Genomic DNA, 27,550 nt, shown 5'->3' with positions numbered 1-27,550 from the left:
CGTGCTAAGGGTGGGCGGGGAAAGTGGGGGGGACAGAGGCCACCCTAAACATCGCAGTCCCGCCTGGCATAGCCTGCTTCTGCGCTTTCCCCTTCCTGGCGGTGTGCTTGGCTAAGGGACCCTCCACAAGCGTGCCCTGGGGCGAAGAGCCCCTTCCCGGGAGCTGGGATAGAGGCACACGTTGCCTGTGTAGCTTCGCAGGCCCTTGGTGCAGGTGAAGACATGCACTTGTCCCCCGTGTTGCTGTCACAGAAGGGGCAGCAGGCTGCCCCGTTTGTTGGGGAGAAGTTACTCAGACCCAGATTGTGCATCTGCAGGCCAAACATCTAAGCCTGTGTTCTTATCTGTTCTTACACGCGTCTGGCCACTTCTCCACTTCCAACTGAGGTTGGTTTTGTCAGGTGCAAGTAGGCTTTATTTTCTGTTACTGCTGCAGCTTGGCTAGCAGGCAGGCCACTCTAGCAGGTGCTGATGCCAGAAACAGATGCGGTGTTTTGATAGCTAAGCCTTGGTTTTGTCTGTTTTCCTCAGAAACTGATTTGGTTTATTTCTGTCTGTTACTGAAACAGTGAAATACCAAGCGAGTAGGCAAAAAGTGTTAAAATGATTACAGCACTAACAGATTAACACAATAGTTGTTTTGGTAACCCATACATCTTGCCTTATCAACACCAGCCTGATTTGTAATCATTCTGTGTCTTTTGCAGCATACAGTCCTGAAACTTTTGTAGTGTCTTATAAGCAGACATCTGTCATGTCTTGGCTTGCGGATCTCGCTGGAAAGGCAGAGGATCTACTCAACAGAGTTGATCAAGGAGCTGCATCAGCTCTGAGTAAAAAAGACACAGCAAGCAGTGCAGTTTATGATAATAAGAATTTGGACTCTGCCAATGAATATACTGAATTCCACCAGCATACTGGAGAACTGAAACATCAGACATCATCCAAAGCAGCTTACATCTCCTCAGCAGCTGATAATATTAAACATCAAAAGGCCACAATCCTAGCAGGAACAGCAAATGTTAAACCAGCACGTAGGACATCTTCGGAGGTTGCTTCTCCAGTGGAAAGTGTTTCCACACCCAGAGCTGCCTCACATTTTGTGAGAAGAAAAAAGTCGGAACCTGATGATGAGTTGCTATTTGATTTTCTTAACAGTTCAGAGAAAGAGCCTAATGGAAGGATGGACTCTAAGAAAGAGAAGAGCAAGGGACCTGTTCTTCAAAATCACTCTCGGACTTCAAGCATTAGTTCTGCGTCTGCCAGTACACAGGGTGCAAAAACTACTGAAGATAGTTCCATCAGGAGCCAAGGCAATGGTAGTTAAATAGTATTGAACCTAGAGATATTTAAAACCCAAGTATGTCTAGGGTAAGGCTAGGTAATGGATTTACTGTCACTTCATGAAACATTTAGTGGTAGTAGTATGTCAGATGTGTGGAGGTATAGCAGGGTCTTTAACATCTTTTCATCACTGGGATAATCTTAGATGCTATGTTAATTTGACAAGCTGCATAATGAATGCCCAAATCTTCTGTGTTCTCGGTCTACCTCATTGCTACTGCTCACCTTGACCTCTCTGAGCTGTGACCTAACCTTGCATCAGCCCCCATACACCCCCACTTAGAAGCACAGGTGCAGCTGCATTTGTTGGATTACTCAGGGGCCCTTAACTCTTGTTGCCACGTAGAGAGTGAGTGACTTTCACCATCTGGTAGGTGGTGTTGGCTGTGGCCCAACGCACCGTGTGAAGTTTGCTCTGTTCCGCCATGGAAGAAGGATAAGCTGTCAAACATGCTTGTCCAGTGGAGTGGGAAGTTGGATGTGGATAGGCTGCTGTAGATGCTACAGGCATGAGAGAGCTAGCTAGATAAAGGCTGTGGATTTGCCTGAAGTCGTCCATTACTGCAGTCTAAATCCAGATGCCTGGAAGAGCCGCCAGGTCAGATGATCAAAAGTTGGGGCTATTCTCAGGTTGATGTAAAGGAGAACATGGCTGGGAAGTGTCACAGAGTGGTAGGGGTTGGAAGAGACCTCTAGAGATCATCTAGTCCCACCTTCCTGCCAGACCAGGATCACCTAGAGTAGATCACACAGGAACAAGTCCAGGCAGTCAGGAACTTGTGTTCTCTATTGGACTGTCCAAGCTATACTCAGTCCTTGCTGTTGCAGTGCTACTTTACTGGTTTTTAATCTATAAAATTGAAGCAAATGGTTATATAATTTCTTAATAATGTAGTTAGACTACTTTATTCAGTACTTTGAGTGTGTAAAGCATTGTAAATCCCATTTTTTTACATACTACATTAAGTATGCTGGAAGGTTTTAGACGTATAAAGGGGCCATTTCCAAAGATGTGAATATTTTTCTATTTCTGAGTCTGTAACCTTTCAGTAAGGTTTACTACTACTAGTACTAATTCAGACATGTTAGACCTGTCTATATGGCCTTGTTGATGGGTGCTTAAGGAACATATTTGTTTTGCTCAGTGTGGCCTGTTGAATTTTCTTCTGAGGATTTTTGAGTGGAGTTTGCATTGTGGAGGTGCTAAATGAGGAAGCACACAGAACAGAGTTTGAGCACACTGGTTTCAAAGCTGATTGTATAGGTATATCTCTGCCATTTAAATGTTTTGTATAGCATCTGTTGAAGTAGCTTATGATACATTACTTGTAGACAAACCAATTAACTTTATACTTTGTACATTGCAATGGATTTAATCTGTGCTATAAATTACTGATTTTTTGCTTCGTTAGCTTCATTAATCTGTTGAGCTTTCCAGACAAGGAAGTGAGGATAGATAGTCTGATATTTGGAAATTGTGTGAATGAATCAAAAGGAAGGAAACAACACTTTTTAGAGCCATTTAAATAGGAAATAGGTTTGAGAAAATGTGAAAGAAATCTTGCTGTCACTGCAGTTGCTTGTCGATGTGGTGGTGTTCAGAAAGAATAGTCTGCCCCAGCTCCCCAGGCTGTGGGTGGTAGGGGTTGTTGCAGTGGTAACAGGGAAGGTTGGTGATCCCAAGATGAAGTAAATAGGGTTGTGACAGCTGAAATGTTGCTTGGAATTAGTTACAGTCTGTCCCCCTGGATTTTCAGCAGTTACTCACCTGGGACCTATTAAATTCAGAAGCAATATTTTTGGACTGATTGCATGCTATGTTGTTTTATCTTAACACTGCTGCAAAGTTCCAACTCTCTGCACGCTGGAATCAAGACTGTTACAGTGGATATATCAATTTCACAGCATTAATCCAGGGCACTCTGTGTGTGTTTGTGCATGCTGGGGAAAGGCTGTTGTTTCCTCCTTCCCTGCAAGGGACTGTTGTTCAGAGTACTGCCAGGAGTTCCCTTACTCTTCTCACTGAAGTTCTAAGATTTAAAAAAAAGAAAAATAAAAATTTGTATCTTGGATTCCATAATCTAGGGAATCACATTTTGTATTGGCAGAAAGCATTTAACAGTGACAGAGTGTATTTACCTTACATCTTTTCATTAAAGAAAGGAGAGATCATGCTTCGGTTTCAGATCACTGCAGCTTGATTTCTCATATTAAAAGTGCTTCTGAAAAAATAATTTGAGAGAATTATTAATACAGAATTATCAGTTAAGATGATGTTTTGACTGCAAGGATTCTTAAAAAGCTTTTTTACATAAAGATAACTATGTAACTATGTGGCTGAGTTACATATTTAGGTTTGATAGCAAAATGACTAAGTGTAGTCATCTCAACATATCTTTTTTTTAAAATAATGTTTACATCCTTGAAATCAAAAGCTTAATGGAAAACCAGAATGAACTTGTACTAAAAATTCCTCTACTTAGTTGCTGTGTATATTAAATCTCTTCAACTCTCAGTTTCTGAAGACATCTCTGGGCAGCATAGTCATAAAAGAGTATTAATGTATTGAAATCCTAAATTTGACATTAGCATAATAAGAAATTTTATAACTTCCAGATTCGTCTTGCAGGATTAATAAAAATGCTGCATGAGGCATATATACTGTGTAGGAGTCCTATATTGTTCAAGTCCCTTGGGAGAAGCAGCTCCATAGTCCATTTCAATATAAGCTATTTTGGTGGTGGTGGTGTTATTTTCATTCTGTGCATTTAGCCACCGATGCAGAACATGGAATTGCTGTTTATATGAAGGCAACGTACATGTGAGTTCTAACTTCCGTCTCTCTGTACAGAAACTCCAGACAGTTCAGATTCTGGGCTGGGAGCACAAGGATATGGTGTGAAGGATTCATTGCAAAGCGCAGTAACTAATCCTAGCCTTTCAGCTAATGATGATTTGAAATCACATGAGCTATCCAATCTTCGCCTGGAGAACCAGCTGCTGCGGAATGAAGTTCAGTCTTTAAATCAAGAGATGGCTTCATTAATTCAGAGGTCCAAAGAAACACAAGAAGGTATTGTGGTTTGGAAACTCAACTCTGCCATATTACTGAAATGCTAGTGAACTAGAAAACGATGCGATTTCTGTTTGTGTTTTGTATTTATAATAAAATCTTTCTAGTTAAATTTGCATGTATGGCTTGCCAAGCAAAATGCTTCTTGGTTTCGGAATAATGAGCTAGGAGATACTAAAAGGTATGTTCAACTACAAAGATAACACAAACATTGATTAACGTTGTGCAATCGAGTTAGTTTCAAAACTTATATCTTATTAAAACAGTGTTAGCAAGTGTTACCAGTATTAAAATACTTTTCCTGCTTTTTAATGTCTGTTGCAAAATACTTACTTTTAAATGAGTAAGTTCCTTTAAATACTTCCAAATCTGACTGCTCTCTGGCTGTAAGCTATAATCTTTGGTGGCTAGAAACTGACAGTAAAAATACAAAGTTTAGTACTTTTTCATGACTTAACTAGCTTTTTCAAAGCCAAATGAAATGACAAATACAGAAAATATGAATGCAAATGAAACATTTAAATGATAAAACCTTGACCAAACTCCTGCTGTTAGGCACCACGTTTTTTAAAAGTAACTGTATGAGCCATGAATGAAATTGAATGAAAATTTTAATTTTCTGTTAAAGTTTAATATGTGGTGTTGGATGAAGAACAGAAGCCTCTGTAAGCATTCAGGCATTATTTCAACAGTGTTGTATTTTTCTACTGGTTTTAAGTTGAGCTTATTGTCACGTTGGGTTGATCTAGATGCTTTATGCAGAAATCTCCAAAGGCTTGCTTGCGCTGGGCTATTCGACAGTAGGCCGTTAGGAGGGGTAGGGCAGGTAAAATTTGTCATCTGCAGTGTGACAGAATGAAACGCCTCTTCTGAGATCACTTGCAAAACTTTAGGCTTTGTGCTTTGCCAGCCAGTCTGACATTCGTTACTTCTTGGCAGCTTGTAAAGTTTCAGTGTCACTTCAACTTGGTTCTGTTTGATTTAAGAGATGGGATGTGTGCATCCTGACCGTTGACAAGACTTTGCAATGCCTACTTTTCTAAACTTCAAAGAAACCTCTGATTTTGTAGAGTTGAACAAATCCCGGGAAAGGGTTGAGAAGTGGAATGTTGACCATTCGAAGAGTGACAGGATGGTTAGAGAACTTCAGGCTCGGGTCGATGATCTGACAGAAGCTGTTGGTGCCAAGGATTCACAACTAGCGGTGCTGAAAGTACGGTTGCAAGAAGCTGATCAGCTCTTAAGTGCTCGGACAGAAGCTTTGGAAGCATTGCAGAGTGAAAAGTCACGGTACTTCATAATTTCATACTCCATAATTCTGCAATTAGTAAGTCTGAAAAGTCAAGGTAGATAATTTATTCTCTTAAGAAGAAAACCGAATAAACTAAAGGGAAAAGGGACTGTATCAATATGTTGTAGCTGGCACTGGGAAAAGGGCAAATGAGTATTAAACGGGCAATTGTCCCCTGATTATTGAAATCCTTTTTCTAGAAAATATTTATGTTTATCAGAGGCTTGAAGCTGAAGATCTCAAGAAAAATGGTTTTGTCTTGAAAAATACATTTGCTTATCCACAAATACAAAGACTTTTCCTGAGTTATCTCAGTGCTGGGATATGGATCAGCAGTTGGATACTCCAGAGAATAGGGAGGAGATACGTGAGGTATTAACTCCAGGCCTCACACCTGTAGCCAGCCATATTCAGTAATTTACTGGGCAAATGTTCAAAGCTGGTCTGAAAACCAGGTAGTCATATTTCTACCTGAAAGTAACACTAGATTTCGTCTTTTTCAATTAACATGTATATCGCTCTTTCAGGATAATACAAGATCACAGCGAAGGGAGCAGTTTGCAAAATCAAGCCCTTCAGACTCTTCAGGAGAGGCTGCGTGATGCAGACTCTGCACTCAAGCGAGAGCAAGAAAGTTACAAACAAATGCAGGTTAGACGTGAAGAGTAAGGGTTTCAGACTACTTTTGAGATCAAATCTCTCCTGTCTTCTCCTTAACTTCGGTTCCTGTTCAGGCTACTAAGTGCTTGGAAGGATGTGCTGTCTGCTGCTCTAAATATCCTTGTGATGCTAGTTTGCTTTTTATATGTTATTTTGAAAGATTTGAGGATTAATACTGAAAATTTTTACTGGTTTTGTCATTCTAACTTTAATGTTAAAACATGTTTTGAAACTCAGTAAGCAATTTAATTTTCCACGCTATGTTGTTGCACAATTTTAACATCTAATCTTAAGAAGATTAAGCTGGGTGGTCATTTATGTGGTAAAGATGTGAATACATCATTGCTGGAGGCTGCTTTCCACACTTAGCTTGGCCTTTGTTATGTGTGATAGCGTCTTTGAAAATCCTTGTCAGCATCTGTTTGGTTTTTTTTAAACCACATCAAAATATGGCAGACTACAGTTTATAGTATTTTTTGAGAGGAAAGCTTGCTTTTTGTTTATCAAATAAATATAAAAAGTGGATTGTTATTCCCTCACTATTTCCAGTGAGAGAAAGAAATGTGTAATTTTACTGATACTATTTGGCACTGGCTTAAGCAAGCAGGATTTCTTTCCACGTAGCACTAATGCATCTTTAAGTTGGAGGTGGTAGATATAAGGTGTTGTCATGTGTAGTTGCTTTTAAACTTTCTTTTTTCCTTTCTAGGTTAAAGTTGAGACTGTTTAAACACAAAGTATTGTTTCTTTTTTACTAATAGAATGAGTTTGCGGCTCGTCTAAGTAAAATGGAAGCACAATGTCAGAACTTGGCAGAAGGGGTAACTGTAGCAGAAAGAAAATGTTTAGAGGAAAAGAGACGAGCTGATGAGCTTCAGCAGCAAGTCAAAGTAACTAAAAACCACCTAGAATCTGCAAAACAGGAACTGGCAGACTATAAGCAGAAAGCTACTCGCATACTCCAAGTAAGCATGTCTGTAAAGAAATCCACTTTGATCTGTATGCTTAACTTTTTTAAGGTGTTAGTCTTCAAATAATCTAATTTTAATTATTTTTTCTAACATGACCTGTAATATATTTGGGGGTATATCTGTAATGATACCTGTACAGAACAGCTGCCAGTCTGCATTTTGTAAATGTAAGTTTACAGGTTGAGTTAAGTAATTGAAACAGAAGTTCAGGTCCTGAATTTAAAGAAAAATCCAAGTGAACAAAATCCAAGTTGTTCACCATCTGTCAGTGTGTTCCGAACTCAGGAGTCCAGTCTTAGGGAGATAGATAAATAGATGTAACCTACAATTTGTTCCACACCCAGTATTCTTGAGTCAAGAATATTGCTCTATTCTGCTTGAGGCTGAAACAAAGCATGTAATGGATGCTCTTGTGTAAATCGAAGAAAACAATTTTACATGTTCTGAAAGGTTGCATGTGATCAGCATTAGATAAGCAGTGGCAAAATTAGGTATTTTGTGTAGAGTTCTGTACTAGTTTAAGTTGTTGAAGACACAAAATCCAAATGTGGTCAATTTGAGTCTTGTTATAAAAGTTAGCAAAATGTTGAAGACCAAGGTGTCTGTTCAGAATAATTAATTTCATCTGATATCCAAGGGCAGGTTTTCAGTCATCTCGATAAACAGGAGAAGCATGAGATCAAAAGTCAGTGTCGATCTAACATTAGGCTGACTCTGAATAAACTGGTTCATCCCCTTTCCCAGAAGAGTTGTTGCTGTATTTGGCTCTTATTTGGCTTTGTTGACAGCAGAAAGGATGGACTGTAAGGGGGTTAGTTTTGTCTTTTGTGTCTGTTGAACTCCATCTTCTTTCTTGCAGTATGTGGAACACCAAAATTGTTCTCTCTCACATGTTTAACATTCCAGGCACTTCTAAAAAGAAAAGCTGTACTCTGCCTCAGATAACCCAGGTTTCCAGTAAATCCAGTCTCATGGCATACAGGAAGTCAGAAAAATTACCAGTAGGGGAGCATTGTCATTGTAAAACGCATAGTGTCATTATTAACTTGGCTAAAAGAACAGATAAAGCAGTTCTTTTATCGCATGTCTACAATTGAATTTTAGAGCAATGTCATTTTGACATGTTCTGGTTGAGCACTTGTTAAATACTGCAATAAATAATATATTGATTTATTATTTCAGTCGAAGGAAAAGTTGATAAACAGCTTAAAAGAAGGCTCTGGTATTGAAGGCCTGGATAGCAATACTGCAAGCACCATGGAACTGGAAGAACTGAGACATGAGCGAGACACTCAGAGAGAAGAAATACAGAAACTAATGGGGCAAATACAGCAGATGAGAACAGAGCTGCAGGTAGCTACGATTATGTGCACGTGTATTTGTAACTAACCATGCACAAAGGGCTACATTCCTGTATACTTTAGGGCTGTTGCTTCTAGTTTTTATGTGACCTAGTATTTAAATAAACCAACTTTTTCTCAAGGTGAGATGAGTTCTTATTGATACTGAACTTCTTTCCACGTTCTCCTTCACCACTTCAGGTCATGTGGGAGGAATCCTATAGGTACCAGCACTCTCTTCCCTCACTACCATGTGCTCCTTCTGGGGGAAGCGTTTCTTTCCAAACAAGCATGGTGATTTCCATAGAGATCACCTATATGCCTTTTTCTGCAAGGGCTACTAATCCTTGAAGCAACTCTAATCCGAGTTGTCTGCTGGCATAATTGGCTCAGCACAGCAGTTACATGCAAGCCTGCTTTGCACAGTTTTTGCCTGTAGGCAATAGAAGGGAAAAAGTGGAGGCTTTTCATCATCACAAAATGCATTTATCTTATTACTATATTAGTAAAAGTATTCTGTATAAAGTGACAAAATGTCTTTTATTGAATATGCCCTCACCTTCATTTTCCTTTGAGCAATATTGCAGATACACCTTGGTTTTGGTGTTACCTATGACAGTTTGCAGTAGTGTTTAAATGTTAGTGAAAAGGTAACATTTCTGTTCGTTTCAGGATATGGAGACTCAGCAGGTGAGTGAAGCTGAGTCAGTGAGAGAGCAGCTTCAAGACCTACAAGAGCAAATAGCAGTACAAAAAATGGCCAAGCAAGAGGCAGAAGCTGAACTAGAACGGCAAAAACAGGTAAGGAATATTTGAAAGCTGATTGGTCTTATTTTAGGCCTCATGTGCTATCATCAGTAAAGCATTTGGCTTAATAAGAGAGTAGTTTATACAGTATTGGGTTTATTTTTCATCAAGTATTCCAGAGAAATCCCTGTAAACATAATGAATATCACTAGACCAAATGAAGTGCAAGCAGTACTGAGGAATGGGCAGGGGCTTCTGGGTACTCCTGATAAACAGAGATCTCGCTGATGTAGTAAAGAATAAACATGACCCTAGGGAGTGCACAAAATTGACCATAGTGCTATATTTTATTCATCAGGAGAACAGTCAAACAATAGGAATATAGTAACATTAGAACGAATGTATACAAAAATAAAACCATTATTTTTATCAGGAAGCTCATGAAAATTGTTACTGGGTAACTTCCTGTGCGCAATGACGATGTAAGATTTAGCTAGTAAAACAATGTTACTGTAGTACCAATTCATGGATACATTTTTTAATCCACTGTCAGTTCTGAATCTAACGTTATTACTTTCAAACTGCTTTATAAGACAAATGCCAATAAAATTACATTCGTCAATTTTGTCTGATTGTGTCATCTTTTTAGGCGAACTCCCCCTTGATTTAAGCACTCCTGTGCTAAAAAGGGGGGAAAAAAAGACAAACTCATATTTCATGTGAACAAACTTTCTATTCAATAGAAATCAGACAAATGCTGTGCACCCTATTAAAAAATTTCTCTGTTTGTCCAAGAATTAATAATGAAGAAAGCAGGAGAATACAGTGTATCTGCTAGGAACAATTTATCTTATAGGATTATCTGTCCTTCCAGAAATTACATTTTAATGAGATGGTAGCAGCTTGAACTAATTAAAAGGCAGAAGTCGAGGTCTGCTCTTGACGAGTAGCTGATGTTTATTATATCCAAGCAGATGGTAGATTGTATTTTGTTACTCCTGTCCTTCTGGGGGTATATTTTAAGTCAATACTACATCTAGAAAAAGTGAGGTGAATTAATCAAAAAAAACCCCAAACAGAAAAGGCATTATCTTCTATTACAGCAACTGAAGTATTCCTTTTGATGACACACATTTACATGTGCTTTTAAAGTAACTGTGTGCATTGATACTTAATACAGTTATGGTCTGTTCTATCTGGGGATTCCTTAAACTGTTGCCATAAGGTTTCTGAGACTGAAGATGGAAAATAAGCAGTGGTGTTATTTCTCATACATCTGATGCTTGAAGGGAGAATAGGATTATCTGTTTTCTGTAGCAAGTGGCAGCTGAAGTGATACAGGGATCACATAAGACAGTTGAAGACTGCCTTATTTTTAAAAGATAAGGATGACAGGTCATTAAGTCAGAGTTAAAATAGCCACTAAATCAAGGGAGTAACATAACTTATGGTTAGATTGGCTCTTCAGTAAGTTGTCCCTTACTGTTATTCCTTCTCCTTTCACATCTGTTATGTTAATTTATCCTAAACTTTAAAGGAAGGTCTGGGTCATACAGAATTACAGATAGATATGCTAAGGATTTTTAAACGCTTTTTAAAAATGGTATCTCAGATTGATGGGTTTATTTTAAGAATACAGATTCCTGCCCAAGGTATTATGTAATTGTTTACATTACATTATTGACATCGTTTCAAAATAGCAATATAATAAACAGAGTTTAAGGAAGATAAATCATGGTCCCAGTGAAATTGTGTGACTCGTAGTAAACTAGTCTGGATTAATATTTATGTTAGGTCAGTCTCCACAGAAGAATTTGATAAGTCTTGTAGGTTGTCTTCATACTCAGCCCTTCCCTCCCTCCAGATTAAATTTCAATTTATATTTAATGCAGCATATTGCCTTCTTGTGTTCTACTCTGGAACTCCAGCTAAGTGACTATCTTTCGAAATACATGTATGTATAAAATATTTTATTTGTGGTTGTGATACATTGTATAGGAACTCCATTATACTGAAGAAGAACTATATCGAACAAAGAATACTTTGCAAAGCAGAATAAAAGACCGAGAGGAAGAAATTCAGAAGCTCAGGAATCAGGTACTCTGTGTGTATTAGAAAATAGCTTTATTACCTTCAGTTATGAAAACAGTGATGAGAATTATTCATTTGATCAAGCAAAAGAAACATAAAGGCTCTACTAATGAGGTACAAAGTACTTGTTTTCAATACAGAGGAGAATTTTGAGTGGAGGTAATCAAGAAGGGAACCGTGAAGTAGTAAATAGCCTAGTTTATAATTGCATGTGCTTTTGTCTTTGGGAGGAAAAAACCTGTGTCCCAGCTAGACCTGATGGGGTGGTGCTGGATCAACATTCTTCTTTTTGAAAACCAAAGAAAGTCATTGGCACTTGATTAGGTCATCATGAATTCTGCAAAAATCCTTTTAACTGGGCATAAGAGCACAAGTCCTACCGACTCAGTGATCCATCTGTTCTGTCTTGGGCAGTGGCAATGGGGCCAGCATGTGAGCCTGACCGCTTTCTTCACTCCCATGTACTCACTCAGCACCAGCAGCTGAATTAGGGACATTAGTGTTTAAGTCCCTACTAAGTCCCACCAGTGTGTTTATGGACCTATTTTCCTTCAGTCAATCTAATCTGTTTTGGAACCAGCTGATAATGGTCAGCCTGCACAGTCTCCTTAGGCAGCATGAAGACATAGGCCTCATGTTGTGTAAATTATTTTAGCATAATAAAAAGTAGTCTGTATGTAGAGAAACTGATAGTCTAGAGGCAGCTATGGTCAGCCATACAGTTATAGTGTCAGAGGATTTGGAAATTGTTGTATTGTGATACGAATTTCTTGAGCCTCTTGGCGGATGTTCTTCAAGTAATACTGGCTGCAGGGCTGCAAGCCCCTGCCCTGGGGCCTTGTATCTGGTTTGTAATGTTGATATCTCACTGCCTCAGGTTCCTACTGATTCTGGTTTTTTCATCATTGAAACCACATCTTTGTGGTATATGATGCTACAAGTGGCTGAGGTCCAAGTGCAGTGAAGAGATGAGCTATTGCACATATGGCTAATCTGGACATTTCCATTTGCTTTTAACATTTTCCGCAAATTGAATGACATGATCGATGTCTTTGCTGTCCTTGCAATTTCTGTTTGCTAGTGCAATCATGTTTCCTGCCTCTGTGCTCCTCAATTCCTCTGCAAGGTATCCTGCATTTTCACCATTTTCATTGAAGGTTTCCTATGCAATGGCATCAGATACTCCCCACTTCTACTGTGTTTTCCCTTCCTCTCCTGAAAACGTTTTACATACTCGTTTTGTGAGGTTGCGAGTATGATAGCCAGACTGGGTTGTCTTGCTATTGTCATGCTAGCATTTAAACTAATTTCTGAGGCATAGCATTGATTTTTGTGATCCAGCGTAGTGATTATACAGAAATGATCATACGATTAGAGGTGGAAAACACAGGAATACATTTTTACATAGAGTTTCTGTGTCACGTAAAATCTTGTTTTAAGACTGTCAAAATTAAGTTTCTTCTTTATTGTGCTCGTTGATGGTCGTTTTGATAATATTATCCCGTAAAAATTCTGCGATGGTGTAACTTGGTTCTTGGTGAGCTTAGATATTTAGAGTTTTGTAACATGTCAGTTGCTCTGACGTTGAACTTACTCTGACATTTTTTTTTTTTTTGCTTTGTTTTTTAGCTCACAAACAAGGCTCTAAGTAGTAGTAGTCAGACAGAATTAGAAAATCGTCTTCATCAGCTGACAGAAACACTAATTCAGAAGCAAACCATGTTAGAGAGCCTCAGCACAGAGAAAAACTCACTTGTCTATCAACTGGAACGACTTGAGCAACAGCTGAAGGCTATCCAAGGCACTGGTACTAATGGACCTTCCATTAATATGGCAGGCATCGACAGTACTGAAGGTAAATAAGGAAATACAGTACTTAAAACTCAGTCCTTTCTGCAGTTCAGGCTTTTATATTTCCTAATGCCTTTCCCTAAAAGTCTGAGTTTATAAGGAAAATTAAAAAAAAAAAGCTGAAACTATGAAGCTTATGTCAGAGTCTTTGTCAACAGCAGCCAGTATCCTATAAAATAGTTGAGTAGAAGCTCCTTTTTGTGTGTGAATGACTTTAAATAAACTTAATAAAGCCAATTTCATCTTTAATTCTCCATACTGTGGCACTTTTGGAATAATCATATTTATAAATCCTGTCACAGATGCAAATAAATCTGTCTTCTGCGGATTAAACTGCATGTCAGAAGCAGGATATAACTCTTGTCTTGTGAAAAGGGTTTGGGAGGTGAGCAAGAATGGGATACTTCCTTTGGAGAGTTGATCAGAATTCTGGTTGAAATCAGTTCCCTCCTCGGTTTCTGATTTTGCTTGAAAAGCAGCTTAAAACACAGCGATTCTGCTGAGGTTGGTTTGTACTGTGTAGCATTCAGGCTGTATCTCTAGAACCTCAGCAGTTGACCCATGGTTTTGAGATGTTACTTTTCAAAGTCTGTGATTTTTGTGTGTATGGTAAGTAACTTAACAAGCAACGAACAGTTACTAAGAGGTGTAAAATGACAATCCAGGCTTCTGTTTCTCTGCTTATGAAAGATTTTTAAAGAAATAAGGCAGGAGAACTAGCAAATTTGAAATTTATTTCCTTTTGGCTTGTTTTTAAGTAACTTCAGTAAGCGTAAGTTTAGTTGCACAGAGGTAACATTATCTGAGAACTTTTTAATAAAGTTGAAACGTAGTAAAAATGGAAATAAAGTAGAAATTTTTTGAATATATAAGTTAGTATCAGAAATGCTATTGAAATTTTACTGTATGAGAGGTAAAAGCAAATGGAGAAGCTGTGACAGTATCAAACCCATCATTTTATACACCTAATATAGAATAATTATTACGTGATAGAACTGAATGTCAAGATGTCCATGTAGTGAACTAGAATAAAGATTAAAAGTATGCTAAGTTTAAGAAACATTTAACTTGACTGTAAGTTTATCAATAATCCTGCCCTCAAAACACACTCCTCTGCTCCCAGCAAAATGGCACTAACAAATCAGATTAATCACTGTTTTTGAATTACTTCAATGTATCATTGTTATACACTATCGATACGTTTAAGTAAAACAACAACTTAGCTGGTGTTAGACTAAAGAGGTGTTTTGCTCTTTTCCCTTCCCATAGGTGCTCGTATGCGTAATGTTCCTGTCCTGTTTAGTGACATGGATGCTAACTTGGCAGGAATGTATGGGAGAGTTCGCAAAGCTGCCAGCAGTATCGATCAGTTCAGGTAAGAGTGTCCTAAGGGAACGCGTTTTGTAATTGCTGGAACCCTTTTGCAGTTTTCAAGCGGCACACTTTCTGTTTTGAATGGCTCCTGTGAAGGTAAAAGTGATAAATAATGGAGCTAAAGTATGGTATGAATTACTCAGTACTGACCTAGTTCACTTGTACTTTTCTATGGATATTGATAACCTTGGGCTTTTGCAGATTATAGTCAGTTATTTAAACAATGCTTTTACAGGTTTTGATACGAGAGAATCCCTAAGCTATGTACAAAAGAACCTAACCTTTTCATTTGCAGAGGTTTCGGCAGTGCCTGTGATAAACACTGTAGGGGTGTATTAGTGGGGGAGTATTACATGTGTTCTTCCGCTCCTCTTTAGGCATCCTGATGAAGACAGGATTATGGGTTCTGACCCAGTGCAGCTGTTTACCTTGAAAACTCTTTGAGGGATTAGTAAACAAAAATCATTCTGGATCCAGCAAAAGTCTTGCTTTAGTCCCTTTTCTGAGCAGTTAGGTTAATTGTCAAGATTCGCAACACAGTTCTGCTCCAAAACTTGAATCAAATCCCAACAGAAAACAAAATTAGGTGATACTGCTTAATGCTTTGAAAGCAAGATGCCTTGCTAGAGAGTTCTTTAGGCCTTCATGGCACTTCGGTTTCATTGTGAAGAATATCAGGATTTCCATGATTGGGAGCTCTTCTGTGTGGTGTTTTAATACTAAACTTTGTTTGGCAGTATCACACTCACCTTGGCATGTACATGGGTCTTTTAACTGACCTTACTGAGCAGACACCTATCTAATGCAGTGTGCTTTGTAGCACTGCAGCAGTAAACTTGCAAACCCCATGCCCTTTATTATCTAATGACATGTAAGAACGGTAGTGATCGCTCAGTGTTTTCAAAGGAATCCAAGGGTTTAGTTGCTTAAATCTTTTTGAAAGATTCATGGCAGCTCCTCAAGTAACAAAATTTGACAAATATATAGCATATTTGTGAGTTTTAAAACACCTGTACAACTCTTGAGTCTTGGCTCTTTTCACCACCTCTGAGCCTAGGATGTACCAGAAAAGCTTAGGAGAATGTTTTATGGTCTGAATTCTGAGTTTTCTCACTCCATTTAATGTCCTGGACACATGAAATAAAGTCAAACAAAGCCAAAGCCGTGCGTATCGCATCAGCTGATGTGAGTTTGTGGTGATCGGAGTGAGAGGAACAGGAACTTACTGCTCAGCGTGAACTTATGCGTTGTGTTGTTCTCTTGCATAGCATTCGGCTGGGGATCTTCCTAAGGCGGTATCCCATAGCAAGGGTCTTTGTAATCATTTACATGGTGAGTAAGCTTTCTTTAAAGTGAGAAGTTTCATGTGGGTTTTTTATAGCCAGTTTATATAATAATTCTGAAATTGCAAGACGTTTGATGTTCAAAATGGGTTTAAACTGAAAGTGGGGAGATTTAGATTAGCCATCAGGAAGAAATTCTTCCCGGAGAGGGTGGTGAGGCACTGGAACAGGTTGCCCAGAGATGTTGTGGATGCCCCATCCCTGGATGTCTTCAAGGCCAGGCTGGATGTGGCTTTGAGCAACCTGGTCTAGTGGAAGGTGTCCCTGCCCATGGCAGGGGGGGTGGGACTAGATGGGCTTTAAGGTCCCTTCCGACCCAAACTGCTCTGTGATTCTATGAAAAGGCTGTGTCATTAACAACTCATTGTAACTTTTTGCAAAGCGCACTCAATAGTGCTTACAAAACAGCATCTTGGAGTCGTGTTGCCTGGCAGTTTTCAGTTTTTCCCAGGAATTCTTAATAGAGCAGTCTTTAAAGGCGTTTATGTAACTACCAATTGAACGACTGTAAAAGTAGGGTTTTAGTATTAAAACAGAGAATAATAATGACCTGTTGCCACGGTTAACCCACCACACCTGTGTGCACTGCAATTAGGAAAATGACATGTTATAGCTTTTTTGATATTTGGCATCTCACTTTTTGTTCAGTGACTAATAATCACACTTCACTACTAGCTGAAAAAGTAGCAAGAAAAGTTGTTTTTGCTCGACTTAAACAACTAGTAGAAAACTGCTCATCCATACTGGATGAGGTTGTCAGACTCCTCATTTCTGAGATTGTCAGAATTGATAAAAACTAAACTCCTCCGTTTTCCACTAGAGGGCAGATGTCTGACAGTTTAAGGTAGGTGTGCACTCTACCCTCCTTGGAAACATTTCTCTAGTTGAGCCTTCGAGTCTTTGAAATGAAAAAAAGTGTTGCTTGAGAAGGCATCATGATTCCTCTGAACAGAGTTTCTGACAACAGCCGTCACTCTTTCAGGATATAAAGCAAGCAGACACACATGAATAAAGGAAATTACAGGTTCCCCTTCAATTGCTTCCTCCAGTTTGTTCGGTACTGGCAGGGCTGTTGAATTCCTAACCCCTTAGACTTATCAGTGTATGAATAAAATACCTTGTACCAAAACGCCGGAGACTTCTACCGCCAAAGCTGCTGCCTGAAGGGAAACTCGGTGATGGCTGCGCAGGAGCAGTATATGGGGCAGTCAGTGGCAGTTACCCTTTTTCAACTTCAGCCTTGTCTATGACTATTGTGGCTTATATATTCTATCAGTTATCTCCCTGGTTGCAGCCCCAGCAACTTCTATTCTAATTGGATAGTTTCAGCCAAATTTGCCTGCGAATTAACATTCCTAAAATGTTCATTAAAATGCCTCAAATCGGTGCCTGTGGGAGGGAAAGCAGCACTCAGCTGTTCTGCACGCTCTGGTATCAGCCAGTTGGCACACAAGTAGTGGCTTACCAGTCACTCAAGGCAGATCACCCAGTGTACTGGCTGGGGACTGGATATCAGGGAGAACAGCTGGAGTTACTGGGGCATGGGGGGAAAGAGGCGCCAGAGGACATCATTCTGTAGGAAACCACGCTGCTTTAGTCTGGCTGTTTGTTTTAAATCTTTAGTTTTCTGCAAATGGCTTCTTCAGAATCTGACTTAACATTGTTTATTTAACATTTAACTTAGCATTGTTTATTTAAATATTTAAGTGAAATATGTCTATAAAACTAGGTTTTATTGGCTCTTATACTTACGGCTGCTGTGAGCAATGACTGTGCTGATAAGTTAATTCCTTCTTCTGTTTTCATAGGCATTGCTTCATCTCTGGGTCATGATTGTTCTGCTTACCTACACCCCAGAAATGCATCATGACAGCCCCAGTGGGAGATAGGCTGAGACAGGGCCGTATGCTGTGCTAATGTAATTTGGACTGGCGCTGTCTTTAATCAGTCCCAAAATGTCAGCAAACTTTCCCTTGTGGTTTTTAGGAAGAATGAAGACCATCACGCCTGATTTATCACTACTCTTCAAATACTTGTGTAATACTCTGTAGCTTTTTCAGTTTACCTGAAGGAGTGACACTTCCCTGGAGAAATACAGCTATTAAGTTAAGCTATGGTTAGCCTTTACATTTTACGTAGGCCTTCTGGTGCTTAGTGTGAAAGATAAGGGTTGCACCTACAGAGGAATGCAAGGATTTCTGAAATTACAGATATATATGACACAAGCTATTTTAGATCATACTGGTTGTGGGCAGGTAATAAACTGTACTTAGCAATTTAAATAAAGTTTATTCTTTCTGGTTTCTTTCAGTCTGCTTTTGCACTTCTGTTTTTAACTTTGTAAGTAACAGGCTTTTCCCGGACATGTTAAATTGAAAAAAGGACAATGGATTGGTGCAATATCTTTTTGTAAATAAGTTTAAAAATAAAATATTATGCATTCTTCTCAGCTTTGTACTTCCCATGCAACAGATGTGTCTTCCCTACCAACTGAATAATGACACCGCCTCTAAAGGCTGGTATTTTAGCTTTAGTAGAGAAAGAGAAGGATGGTTTTGAGAAGGAATGTTCAAATGCTTTAGAAATAATGGTGTTTCTTTTTGCACTTGAAATGTATATATTTTAACTACATATTCTTATACCTCTCTCATTACTGCGTGTCTTAATCAGATCTTGTTGAAATATTTATTTTCTAAGCTTTGGGTACTTAATTGAAACTATTTCTATACAAAAATCTATCAAAACATCAAAAATTTCTCATGTATAAACACTTAGGAAATATACTGATAAACCAACCTCATCAAATATTGAACATAAACCCCATAACACCAAACCTGCTGTAATAGTTCTGTCGTGGCATTCTGTAATCATGAATTCTCAATACGTAGTGATACAAGGTCACTTTCTCTGCCTAAGGAATTTCTTGTTTTCTGGTGTGATGCTCAAAGCTGAGTAATGAAACGATGACTACGAGCAATTTGTCACTCCTGCTATTAAGCCTACAGCTCGGTTTTCACGTGTCTTGAAGACACTCACCGTTACACGCCGCCTGTCATGCCACGGAGACGTTACAGTTGATAGTGCCTGTATTGCTGTTCCGGTTCCGATCTTGCAGTGAAAACTGAAATGTTTTGATGAACCAAGGAATAAAAGCGAGCGTTCACTGCAAGCTGTGTCCCTGCCCTCTGTGTCGCATGTGCTGCAGCGCTTCGCCTAACTCCTGTTGCCCGTTTTCTTTTCAATTCGGGTATTGAAGCCACTTTTGAACCCTGGGGGGAGCTGATTGTTATGGAAGGAGCTCAGGTAAGGTCTTTCCTGCCATCTCTTCCTATGCACATGCGTTTTGTTCATTTAAACCTCCAAAACACTGAATTTTTGGATATTCCAGCGTACTGTGACAATGTGGGGAGAACATTCTTAGTGGTATAAACCCCTTGCAGTTTTGCTGATGTCAGACCAACTGCACGTCTATTCTTGCTTCCTTTCTCCTTATGTTTTTCTCTTTTTTCCTTCCTTTTTGCTATTTTTGTAGAGATCCCCTCTTGGAATCCACAGATACTTAGTGGTGGTGGTGTAACTGAGTAAAGCCATGCAGTGCTTCTAGAACCCTGTATCACAGATCCATACTTTTTTATTCAGTTCTTCTAGATTCTGTGCTAGAAATTTTAGAGGGTTAAGCACGGAAAGATTCTTGCTGGCTGTTGCCTTTGAACTAGGCTCTTGTATTCCAGTGTCAGCTTGGGCTCAGCTGGTGTTGGCCCCTGTGGTGTCTCGGAGTTGAGAATAATGGCTTTAGCGCAGTGCGCTGGAGTAGCACCAGCCTTGTGTCCCTGACCTCTGTGTGTGCTGCTGTGGTGGTTCTGGTTTTATTCCTTGTCTGTGAAGTGATGTATAACGTACTTTTCTTGTTGCAACTTCAGTCCCCATCTTTGCCATCTGTAAATTTTCCTTCCTTTTTATTAATACTTGTAAAAGAAGGGCACAGCTGGTTTGAGTACCTGATTATATCCTGATTTTGAAAATGTGCAACGTTAACAACCGAACTCTAAATCAATGTGTTTTCACCTAGTAAAAAAACCTGGAAGCAGGCAGCTTATAGTTGCAACTCCTGGCCAGATGAAGGGCCGTTCGGTGTGGAGACTAACATGGGATGAGGAAACGAATGCTGCGGTGCCACTACAGGCTATGCTGCCGTTTATGTAAACACCTCTGAAGAATTCTGAGTTGAACAGCAGGACATACTTCCTGCCTCGGATCAGCAGTGTCGGGCTCCGATGGCCTCCAGAGATTTGTGAAGTGTGCCACAGCGCCAGGTCAAAGGTGGCATCAGGACACCATTGCAACCAGCAGCTCCTAATGGGGTCAGGAGGTTGTGTTGCTGAACAGATGGCTTGGGGGCGAACAAGAAGCTTCTGTGAGCCTGCGTCGTAAGTGGCGGGAGGATGCTCCAAGCGCCAAGTCTGTTCTTGAGGGACTACCGTACTGCTCGGCAGTTACACTGCCCCACTTCAGAGACCGGCAGAGCAATTCATGGGGTTAAAAAATACTTCACAAATGCTGAGCCTGTCTTTCCATGCTCTGTAGCCTAGCACCAGAAATAAAAGGCTGTAGTAACAACGCACAGAAAACAGCAATACCTGTCTCCCAGCTGCAGTAGCTCGCTGTCCCGAAAGCGCAATAGGCTGTTGGGTGGCTGAAGAACAGCCCTTTTTCGTTTCCTTCCTGCTACGACTGAAACTGCTGCAGGTACCAAACATACACCTCAAAAGAACAAAAAAAGATGAAAAATGGGGAAGAGGGGGTTGGTAGGGAGCAGCAAATTATTTATTTATATTCCTATTCTCCCTCCCCATTTATGCCCGGTTGGTGTGCTGTGATCAGAAGGACAGAGTGCATCATGCTGCCTTTCTGGAAGGATAGAGATGTCCCTTCGGGGTCGTCTGGCAGCAGGCTCGGGGGGAGCAGCTGTCAGGCTGCAGGCAAGGGTGGGAGCTGCTCAGGCAGAGGAGGCTGCGGTGGGAGGTAGGATGGGTAGCAAAGAGCAAGACTGGTATTTTGCAGCCTAGAAAAGGCCTGTTTCTTTCAGAGGCTGGTCACCTTGGTGCACATTCAATTAGGTAGATGCACTTGTTTGTGCGAAAGCTGTCTTTGTGTGAATACTCACAAGCCCCTGCGTGGTAGCAAACTCTTTGCCACCTCGGTTTGCTGGTATTTGATATCTCTGCTTTATTTACTGAGCGAGGTCAGCCGTATCTATACCAAAACCTGACATGAAGGAAGTGACTTTGTTCCTTGATTGCAGACAACGTTAACAAGGGGGAAATCAGACTTGAACAATAATTATGTTATTAATTTCTAATCCGTATGAGAGACAGGTGTTGCTTTGCCACAGACAGTGGATTTCTTTGCTTCCCTCCTCCTTTGCTGACTGGTTGCATCCTGGTTGTAAGATTTCCCATGAATGGGTTGTTAGGTATTGAGCCATGAAACTATAAGGCAATTTTCATGAATAACAGGGAGAATTAATTAGAATTTCAATTGCTTTCCTCTGTATGTTACCATCTTGTCCTATGACTTGAGTTCAGAAAGCCTTGACTTGAGAACAGGCAAACCAGAAATTAAGAGAGATGAATATTAACTCCCCAAATTACCTGCATTATTCTAACAGGCATCCATGTGCATGCACTCATATAAATGATACTCTTGGGCATATAGTTCCCTTTTGGATATACACTCATGAATTTAATCTGTATCTTAGGGTACATGATGGGCTGCAGGCAGAACTGGACCCCACCACTGAATTCCACAAATAGTGGAATTACCTTCCAGGCTTTTCCTGCCTAATATTGCTTCCTGCCAATATAGCTTGTGCATCAAGGGGTCAGTGCAAGCTGTTCAGAGAAGTATCCAGCGCTACAGGCATCTCAAGGAACAAGGGGAGTTGTCGTTTGTTGAACAGATATTAAAGTAAGTGAATGAAGGTGAGGAAAAAGCTTGGTCTGGGAGCACAAAGACTCTTTTTCAAGTTGGAGGGAAAAACCAAAAGCTGCTGATTTATGGCTAATAAACTCTGCTAATGACATGGTTAAAAGTCTGACAAGTTAACTCTCATGTAAGAGACTTATGTGAAAAGAATATATAATAGAATGATAACCTTTTGTGCCATGACTTAGGGTTCTCTAATCAAGGAATCAGAAGTATGGATGGGTGTTTTGTCTAAAATTGACCTTTTCTGCACTGGAACTTAACTCTTTTCAGATAGGTGTTGTGTGTGCAGGTTTTCATGTTTGCATGTTCAGTTCAAACCAGGCAAATTGTATTTTGAGTCCACATTTGTTGAAGAGAAACTGGAGTGGGACACAAATGAGCAGGACCCTGAGCTCTGTGGCAGCAAGCGGATGGGCTCCGGGTGTTCTGCAAAATCAAGCAGGTGTGTTTGATAAAGGTCATCGATAAGAAAATGATGTTCTCATTTGCTATAGGTACCAAAGCTGTAATTAATCAGTTGCAGCAAAATACCTGATACGATATAGGAAAGATCTACGCTTGGAGGAATGGGATGAAGTGAATGTTGTTTTATTCACATAGAAAAGGAGTCTGTTTTGTCACTCATGGTGAAGAGAAACATTACCAAAGACTGCACTTTCTCCAGTCTAGTGCTAATGTACACGGTATGTTTTCTCAAAAGCTTATACACAAAATATGACCTTAACACTAGCATCTCACAGCAACCTAGAACAGAGATAATTATTTAAAAGCAAATTCAAGCAACAGTTAAGTCCTAAATTGCTTTATTAAAAAAATTAAGCAGCTTGTTGCAAGCATTTGCATTGATGTATTTAGTGGCAAGAAAATGATTCACAATTAGTGTTTAATTGGTAATTAGAAAACATATTCTGCTGGATGAGGAATGGGAAATGCCAGTTTTCTGCCCAAACAGGTAGGTGCTCGTGGACATCCTTGCCTGTGAGTGTGCCACCCCCCTTGCAGCATCCCTGGCAAGCTGGGAGGGAGCCTTCCAGTTTCACTCCAGCAGCGAGAGCTCAGGAGGTTGCACAGAAGCAGCAGATGAAGCAAAGAGCAGAAATTTGTATTTCCCCAGCTGTTCATGCTGGTGTTCAAAGCCTCCCCATACAGTAAAGCCAGCTCAGCTTGATTTGCCTGCCAGTTTCTGCCAAATGTGTATGTAGATCGAGACCTTCCCAAGTGACATCTCCTAAATACATATTTATGTATCTGAAAGAAGTCGTCTTGAATTCTGTTTTGGAAAGCCTTGGTTCTTCAGGGCCCTGCTAACTTAGTGGGCCGTGATTTTGACCTTTATGGGACACCCAGCTGGCCACAAGCTGTTCAGATACGAAATTCCACAGCCTTTACTTCAGAGAATTAACGAAGGCTTTGCTTTCGCAGAGCCACATCCATGCCCCCTTCTTCAGAGAGCTGTGCAGATGGTGGAAGGTGCCTCGACCTGCAAGCGTGTGGCCGTGGCCCTGTGAATTCCCCAGGCTGCTGGCAGACCCCAGGCAGCCAGCCTGTCGTCACAAAGGCAACTGACCCTGTCCTGCTGTCATGGACTGGGAACAGCTGCCTCATGCCAGGCAGCAGGAGACCAAGGACCAAGACAAGCCTGGTTCACCTGTGATGTGTGTGGCCATAAAGCCTTGCCTTCACAGGAGGGGGTCTAGTTGCACATGGTGTATTTGCAGGATTAAAGTCGTCCAAGCTTCTGCCTCTCAGCTGGAAAACCGAAGCAATGCTGCCTGTGGAGGAGATGTGGTGGATGCTGCCCCTGCTGCTGGGCCCAGGGGCTGAACACGCAACAGGGCTGGGCACAGCTGGGGCCTGTTTAGGGGCCAAAAATCCTGCTTCTGCCTTCGGAGGTCAGGGAGAGAAATAAAGGTTGGCTGAGGACTGAGGGCCTGGCTTTGCAAACAGAACAGACGTTTCCATAAGCATAAAGCAGAGCTGTGTGATCACCTGTATCAGCTATACATGACTTTATCATTAATCCGAGGTTACTGAAAGCATCAGTTTGAACATCCTGCATCTGCTGCTTCCCAAGGGTTCACAGAGATCAATTATGCAACGAAAAACTTTCATAAAAGCAAGGGGTGCAGCTGCTGCTGTGGTAGGGGCTGTGCACTTGCAGCCCCATTGGACTCTAAACAGAGCCAGCCGTGAGGCCCCTCGCTGCTGCGTCTGGGCAAGCGTTGCCTTGCCTTGGCTTTGCCCACCTCCAGCGGGTTGGTGGGATGATAGAGTGCACCCACCTTCTTGCGGTGCTGCCTAAACAGCAGCCCTGTAGGGTCATGCCGTGGCAGCTCCATGATGGGTGGGTGCCTCTTTAGCAGGCTGACTCCTCAAAATTTGCACTCACCCGCTTTTCCACTCGGGAACATTCACCTCATCAAATCTTGTAGCTGTTACTGTACTTACTTAGTAATTTTTTTAATTATGAAACATGTGTTTTGAGGAAGCGAGAAGCGGTTGAATGAAATACCTACTTGGCTTATTCCCAAAATGTCTTGGTGTGAGATATTGCAATACAGTCTTATGAATGATATTTCCTAGCATAACTGTTATACCCAAAGCCAAGTATTGACAATTAGTGGGGAGGAGATTGAAAGGAGCTCAGCAGTGACACAGGGAAGTTTCTAGGAAGGTCAGGACCAGCTCACAACAGCATTGTTTCCCAGCAGTTATTAGTTTCTTTGCCTCAGTTCCCACTTTCTGGATGAACCAGGAAGTTTCAGGCATCTGGTGTTCCTCTGGCCTCTGGCATTATAAATAAAATATATGCCTTTATCTCTTACTGTTTTCCTCTCATTTTAGTCACAAAAATTCCCTTCCCTTTACTTGCAAGTTCACACAATGTTTCAGCCTCCTACTTTATGACAGCACAATGCTTTATTTTTCATTGAAAATGGGTTTCGGTCAGCAGCAGTATGGAGGTATCATTTCCATGTACATTTTTCCCCTTGGAGTCTTTAAAGCAGAGAGATGAGAAGGTGTTTGCAACATCCTTGTTGATCTGTGGAAGCTGGGTTTCCATCCTCCTCAGCACCAGGGAGAGGAAATCCATCCACCATCACACCTACCAAACCAACCCCGGGGACCTGGCGCTGACCTCAAGACCCGCTGACCTCAACCATGGAGCTGCTGGAACCCAAGGTACTTCTGAGCAACACCCTCCTCCACATGTCATCTGGTGATCCCTTGGGAAGGCTGCGCTTGGCTTAGTGCCTCCAATATCCCAAGGCATCTTGTGAGTGTCTAAGTAGGACATTTTTTTTTGAGATTTTTTACATTATCGTGTTAAGTCCAAGTTGATCTATTCCCTGCTGTAAGAACTTATGTTTATGAAAAATTATTCCTCAATGCTTGATCATGAAAAAATTATGGCAAGTGTTGCATTGATTTCAGCAACCAATGCCACGGTATTAAAAAAGAAATGTGGTATGACATAATTTCACCTGAGCTGAGGTTAGGATTGGGTATGTCGGTTTTTCCCCACTGAGCTCATGTAATACTAGTTCAGTGATTTCTCCTGGCTTGGAAACTGCAGTTTGCCACAGAATAAAGACAGACCTTGTTTGGTTTAAACTGTGACACACTTCTGACAAAATAAGACCCAAGTTTGTGTTTAGGACAAGGCGTCCTGTGGGGCAGCCTGGGTGGCGGCAGGCAGGATGCCAACGGTGGGGTCCAGACTGCATCCTCCAGCGGTGACCTCCACTGCAGCTGAAGTTTGACGTGTCACAGTGAAACCACAGCGATAAAGCATCCCCAGCGGTGGACTTCCTTAAATACGGGTGCACTGAGTCCTAGGGAGATATATTAGGGGGGTAAATTGGACCCACTGTTTCCTGCAGCTGCTCCCATCTGGAGCTGAAGGAGGAAGCCTCACTACGGTGGGCTGCTCTCGCAGGAGAGAGGAGGAGTGTGTCCTCAGTGGGGCTGCAGGTCTCAACTTTTCCACCTAGTTAGGATCAGCCAGGTCTGGCTTTTCACAGCAGCATGCCTGCCTGAACTGCTGTTTGGTAAATGATATTTTTCTGTCTAGAATGAGATAAAGGCGTATTTTATCTAGGTAATTAATCTGAGGGACAGAGCTAACATGATTATTGTGTTCTCCTTTCCCTCACTCCTGTCAATATGGCCATGTGGCATTTGTATCTTGGAGCCTTTATTAAACTGGTTTATTTGTAAGCAATCAAACTAGGAATATTATAAGCACGGGGATGGTTTTGTTCAGCCTGTCACCTTTATCCAGCCTTAACAAGCTAGTAAATGACACTGCCTTTTATTGTCTTCCTATCTCTGTAAACTTGCTTTTATTAAAAAAAAATAAAGCTCTTAAATAAGCAGAGAGGATCGGGCTTGGAAAATTCTGTGGACTCCAAGGTGCTTCTCTGTTTTTCCTCTGCAGGAACAAACACCACCCGTTCCCCCTTTCCCACGCACTGAACCTTTTTATTAATATGTCAGGAAACATGACTCAATCTGCAGCTTTGTCAGGGCAGAGACAGGAAATTTAGGTGCTTGCACTACCAACTGCTTCTGTTTGTTAGATTTTTTTCCCCCTAGATCTTGATAGTTCAGTGCCTTAGCACAGGCTGTTTCTTTGAATATAGTGACTAATAAGACAGTCCAAGTTGCCTTGGCATTAAAGCTTCTTTGGGAGGGCGATGAGTTCTCAGGGAAGAAAACGCTGTATGTTATTGGAGGCTAAGAGAAAAGAGGTAGGAGCGTGTCTCGCTTGTAGCTCTAGCAAAAGTCATCCATCACTTCCCATTTGTCCTGCACTCTGTGTCTCCAACAATCATGCAACAAAATCCTCCTGTGACCTCTTCAGTCAGAGCACAAGCTGAGGTGCAACTCGAAATGGGGCACCGTTTGGTTCCATCCACAGACGGAGGCTGGGGTCAAGCCCCGGGGGTAGTTAGGGGGGCAGGTTGCCTGGATATTACCGGCACCCTGCTTTTTCTGTTCCAAACTGCCTGGCCTCAGGTATGACTGCAGTACCGTGGGCCTGGTCACCCACGTAAGCCATAGCCTCAGCAAGCACTGCAAACCAGCTATGGTCTACCAGCCAGGAGCCTGGAAAAAGTGGTTTCTTCCAAGTTTTGAAGGTTTTAGGGCTTCCTCAGCAAGTTTGGTTTTTTTTTATTTTCCACACAGGTTTAAATAAAAACTGAAATTACTATTTAGTGCAGGACCTTCAATCTTGTCGAAATGACCATTCTGGCTGCTCAAAGGTTTTAAATGTTCACAGTGAAGTAAATTAGTTTTATATTTTCATTAAAATCAGAAGGTGAAAAAGAATACAATGGTATTAGACAGAGCTGGCTGCATTCCCAGGGTGAGCAAAATGAACTGGCCCAGCATGGGCTGGAGAGCTGAATGGTCATCTCTGGTTCTCATGCAGTCTGCAGCTTGTAGAAATGAAATGAAATGAAATGAAA

General features: G+C 40.9%; 1 protein-coding gene across 1 annotated transcript; it reads left to right on the top strand.

The window, feature by feature from the left end:
• Positions 1-714: 714 nt before the first annotated feature.
• On the top strand, positions 715-18,229 carry GOLGA5 (golgin A5). The gene is made up of 12 exons (XM_010154209.1): positions 715-1,319; positions 4,196-4,417; positions 5,488-5,707; positions 6,236-6,359; positions 7,130-7,333; positions 8,522-8,692; positions 9,352-9,480; positions 11,425-11,523; positions 13,147-13,372; positions 14,638-14,743; positions 16,011-16,074; positions 17,894-18,229. Exons 1-12 carry the CDS (start codon positions 755-757, stop codon positions 17,972-17,974), a joined length of 2,211 nt encoding a protein of 736 aa, XP_010152511.1. The 5' UTR covers positions 715-754; the 3' UTR covers positions 17,975-18,229.
• Positions 18,230-27,550: the final 9,321 nt, after the last annotated feature.

This window comes from Eurypyga helias, unplaced genomic scaffold (genome assembly GCF_000690775.1).
Source record: "Eurypyga helias isolate BGI_N326 unplaced genomic scaffold, ASM69077v1 scaffold40966, whole genome shotgun sequence".
Taxonomy (NCBI): domain Eukaryota; kingdom Metazoa; phylum Chordata; class Aves; order Eurypygiformes; family Eurypygidae; genus Eurypyga; species Eurypyga helias.
Note: the sequence above shows the minus strand (reverse complement) of the source record. Positions and strands in the feature narration are given on the sequence as shown.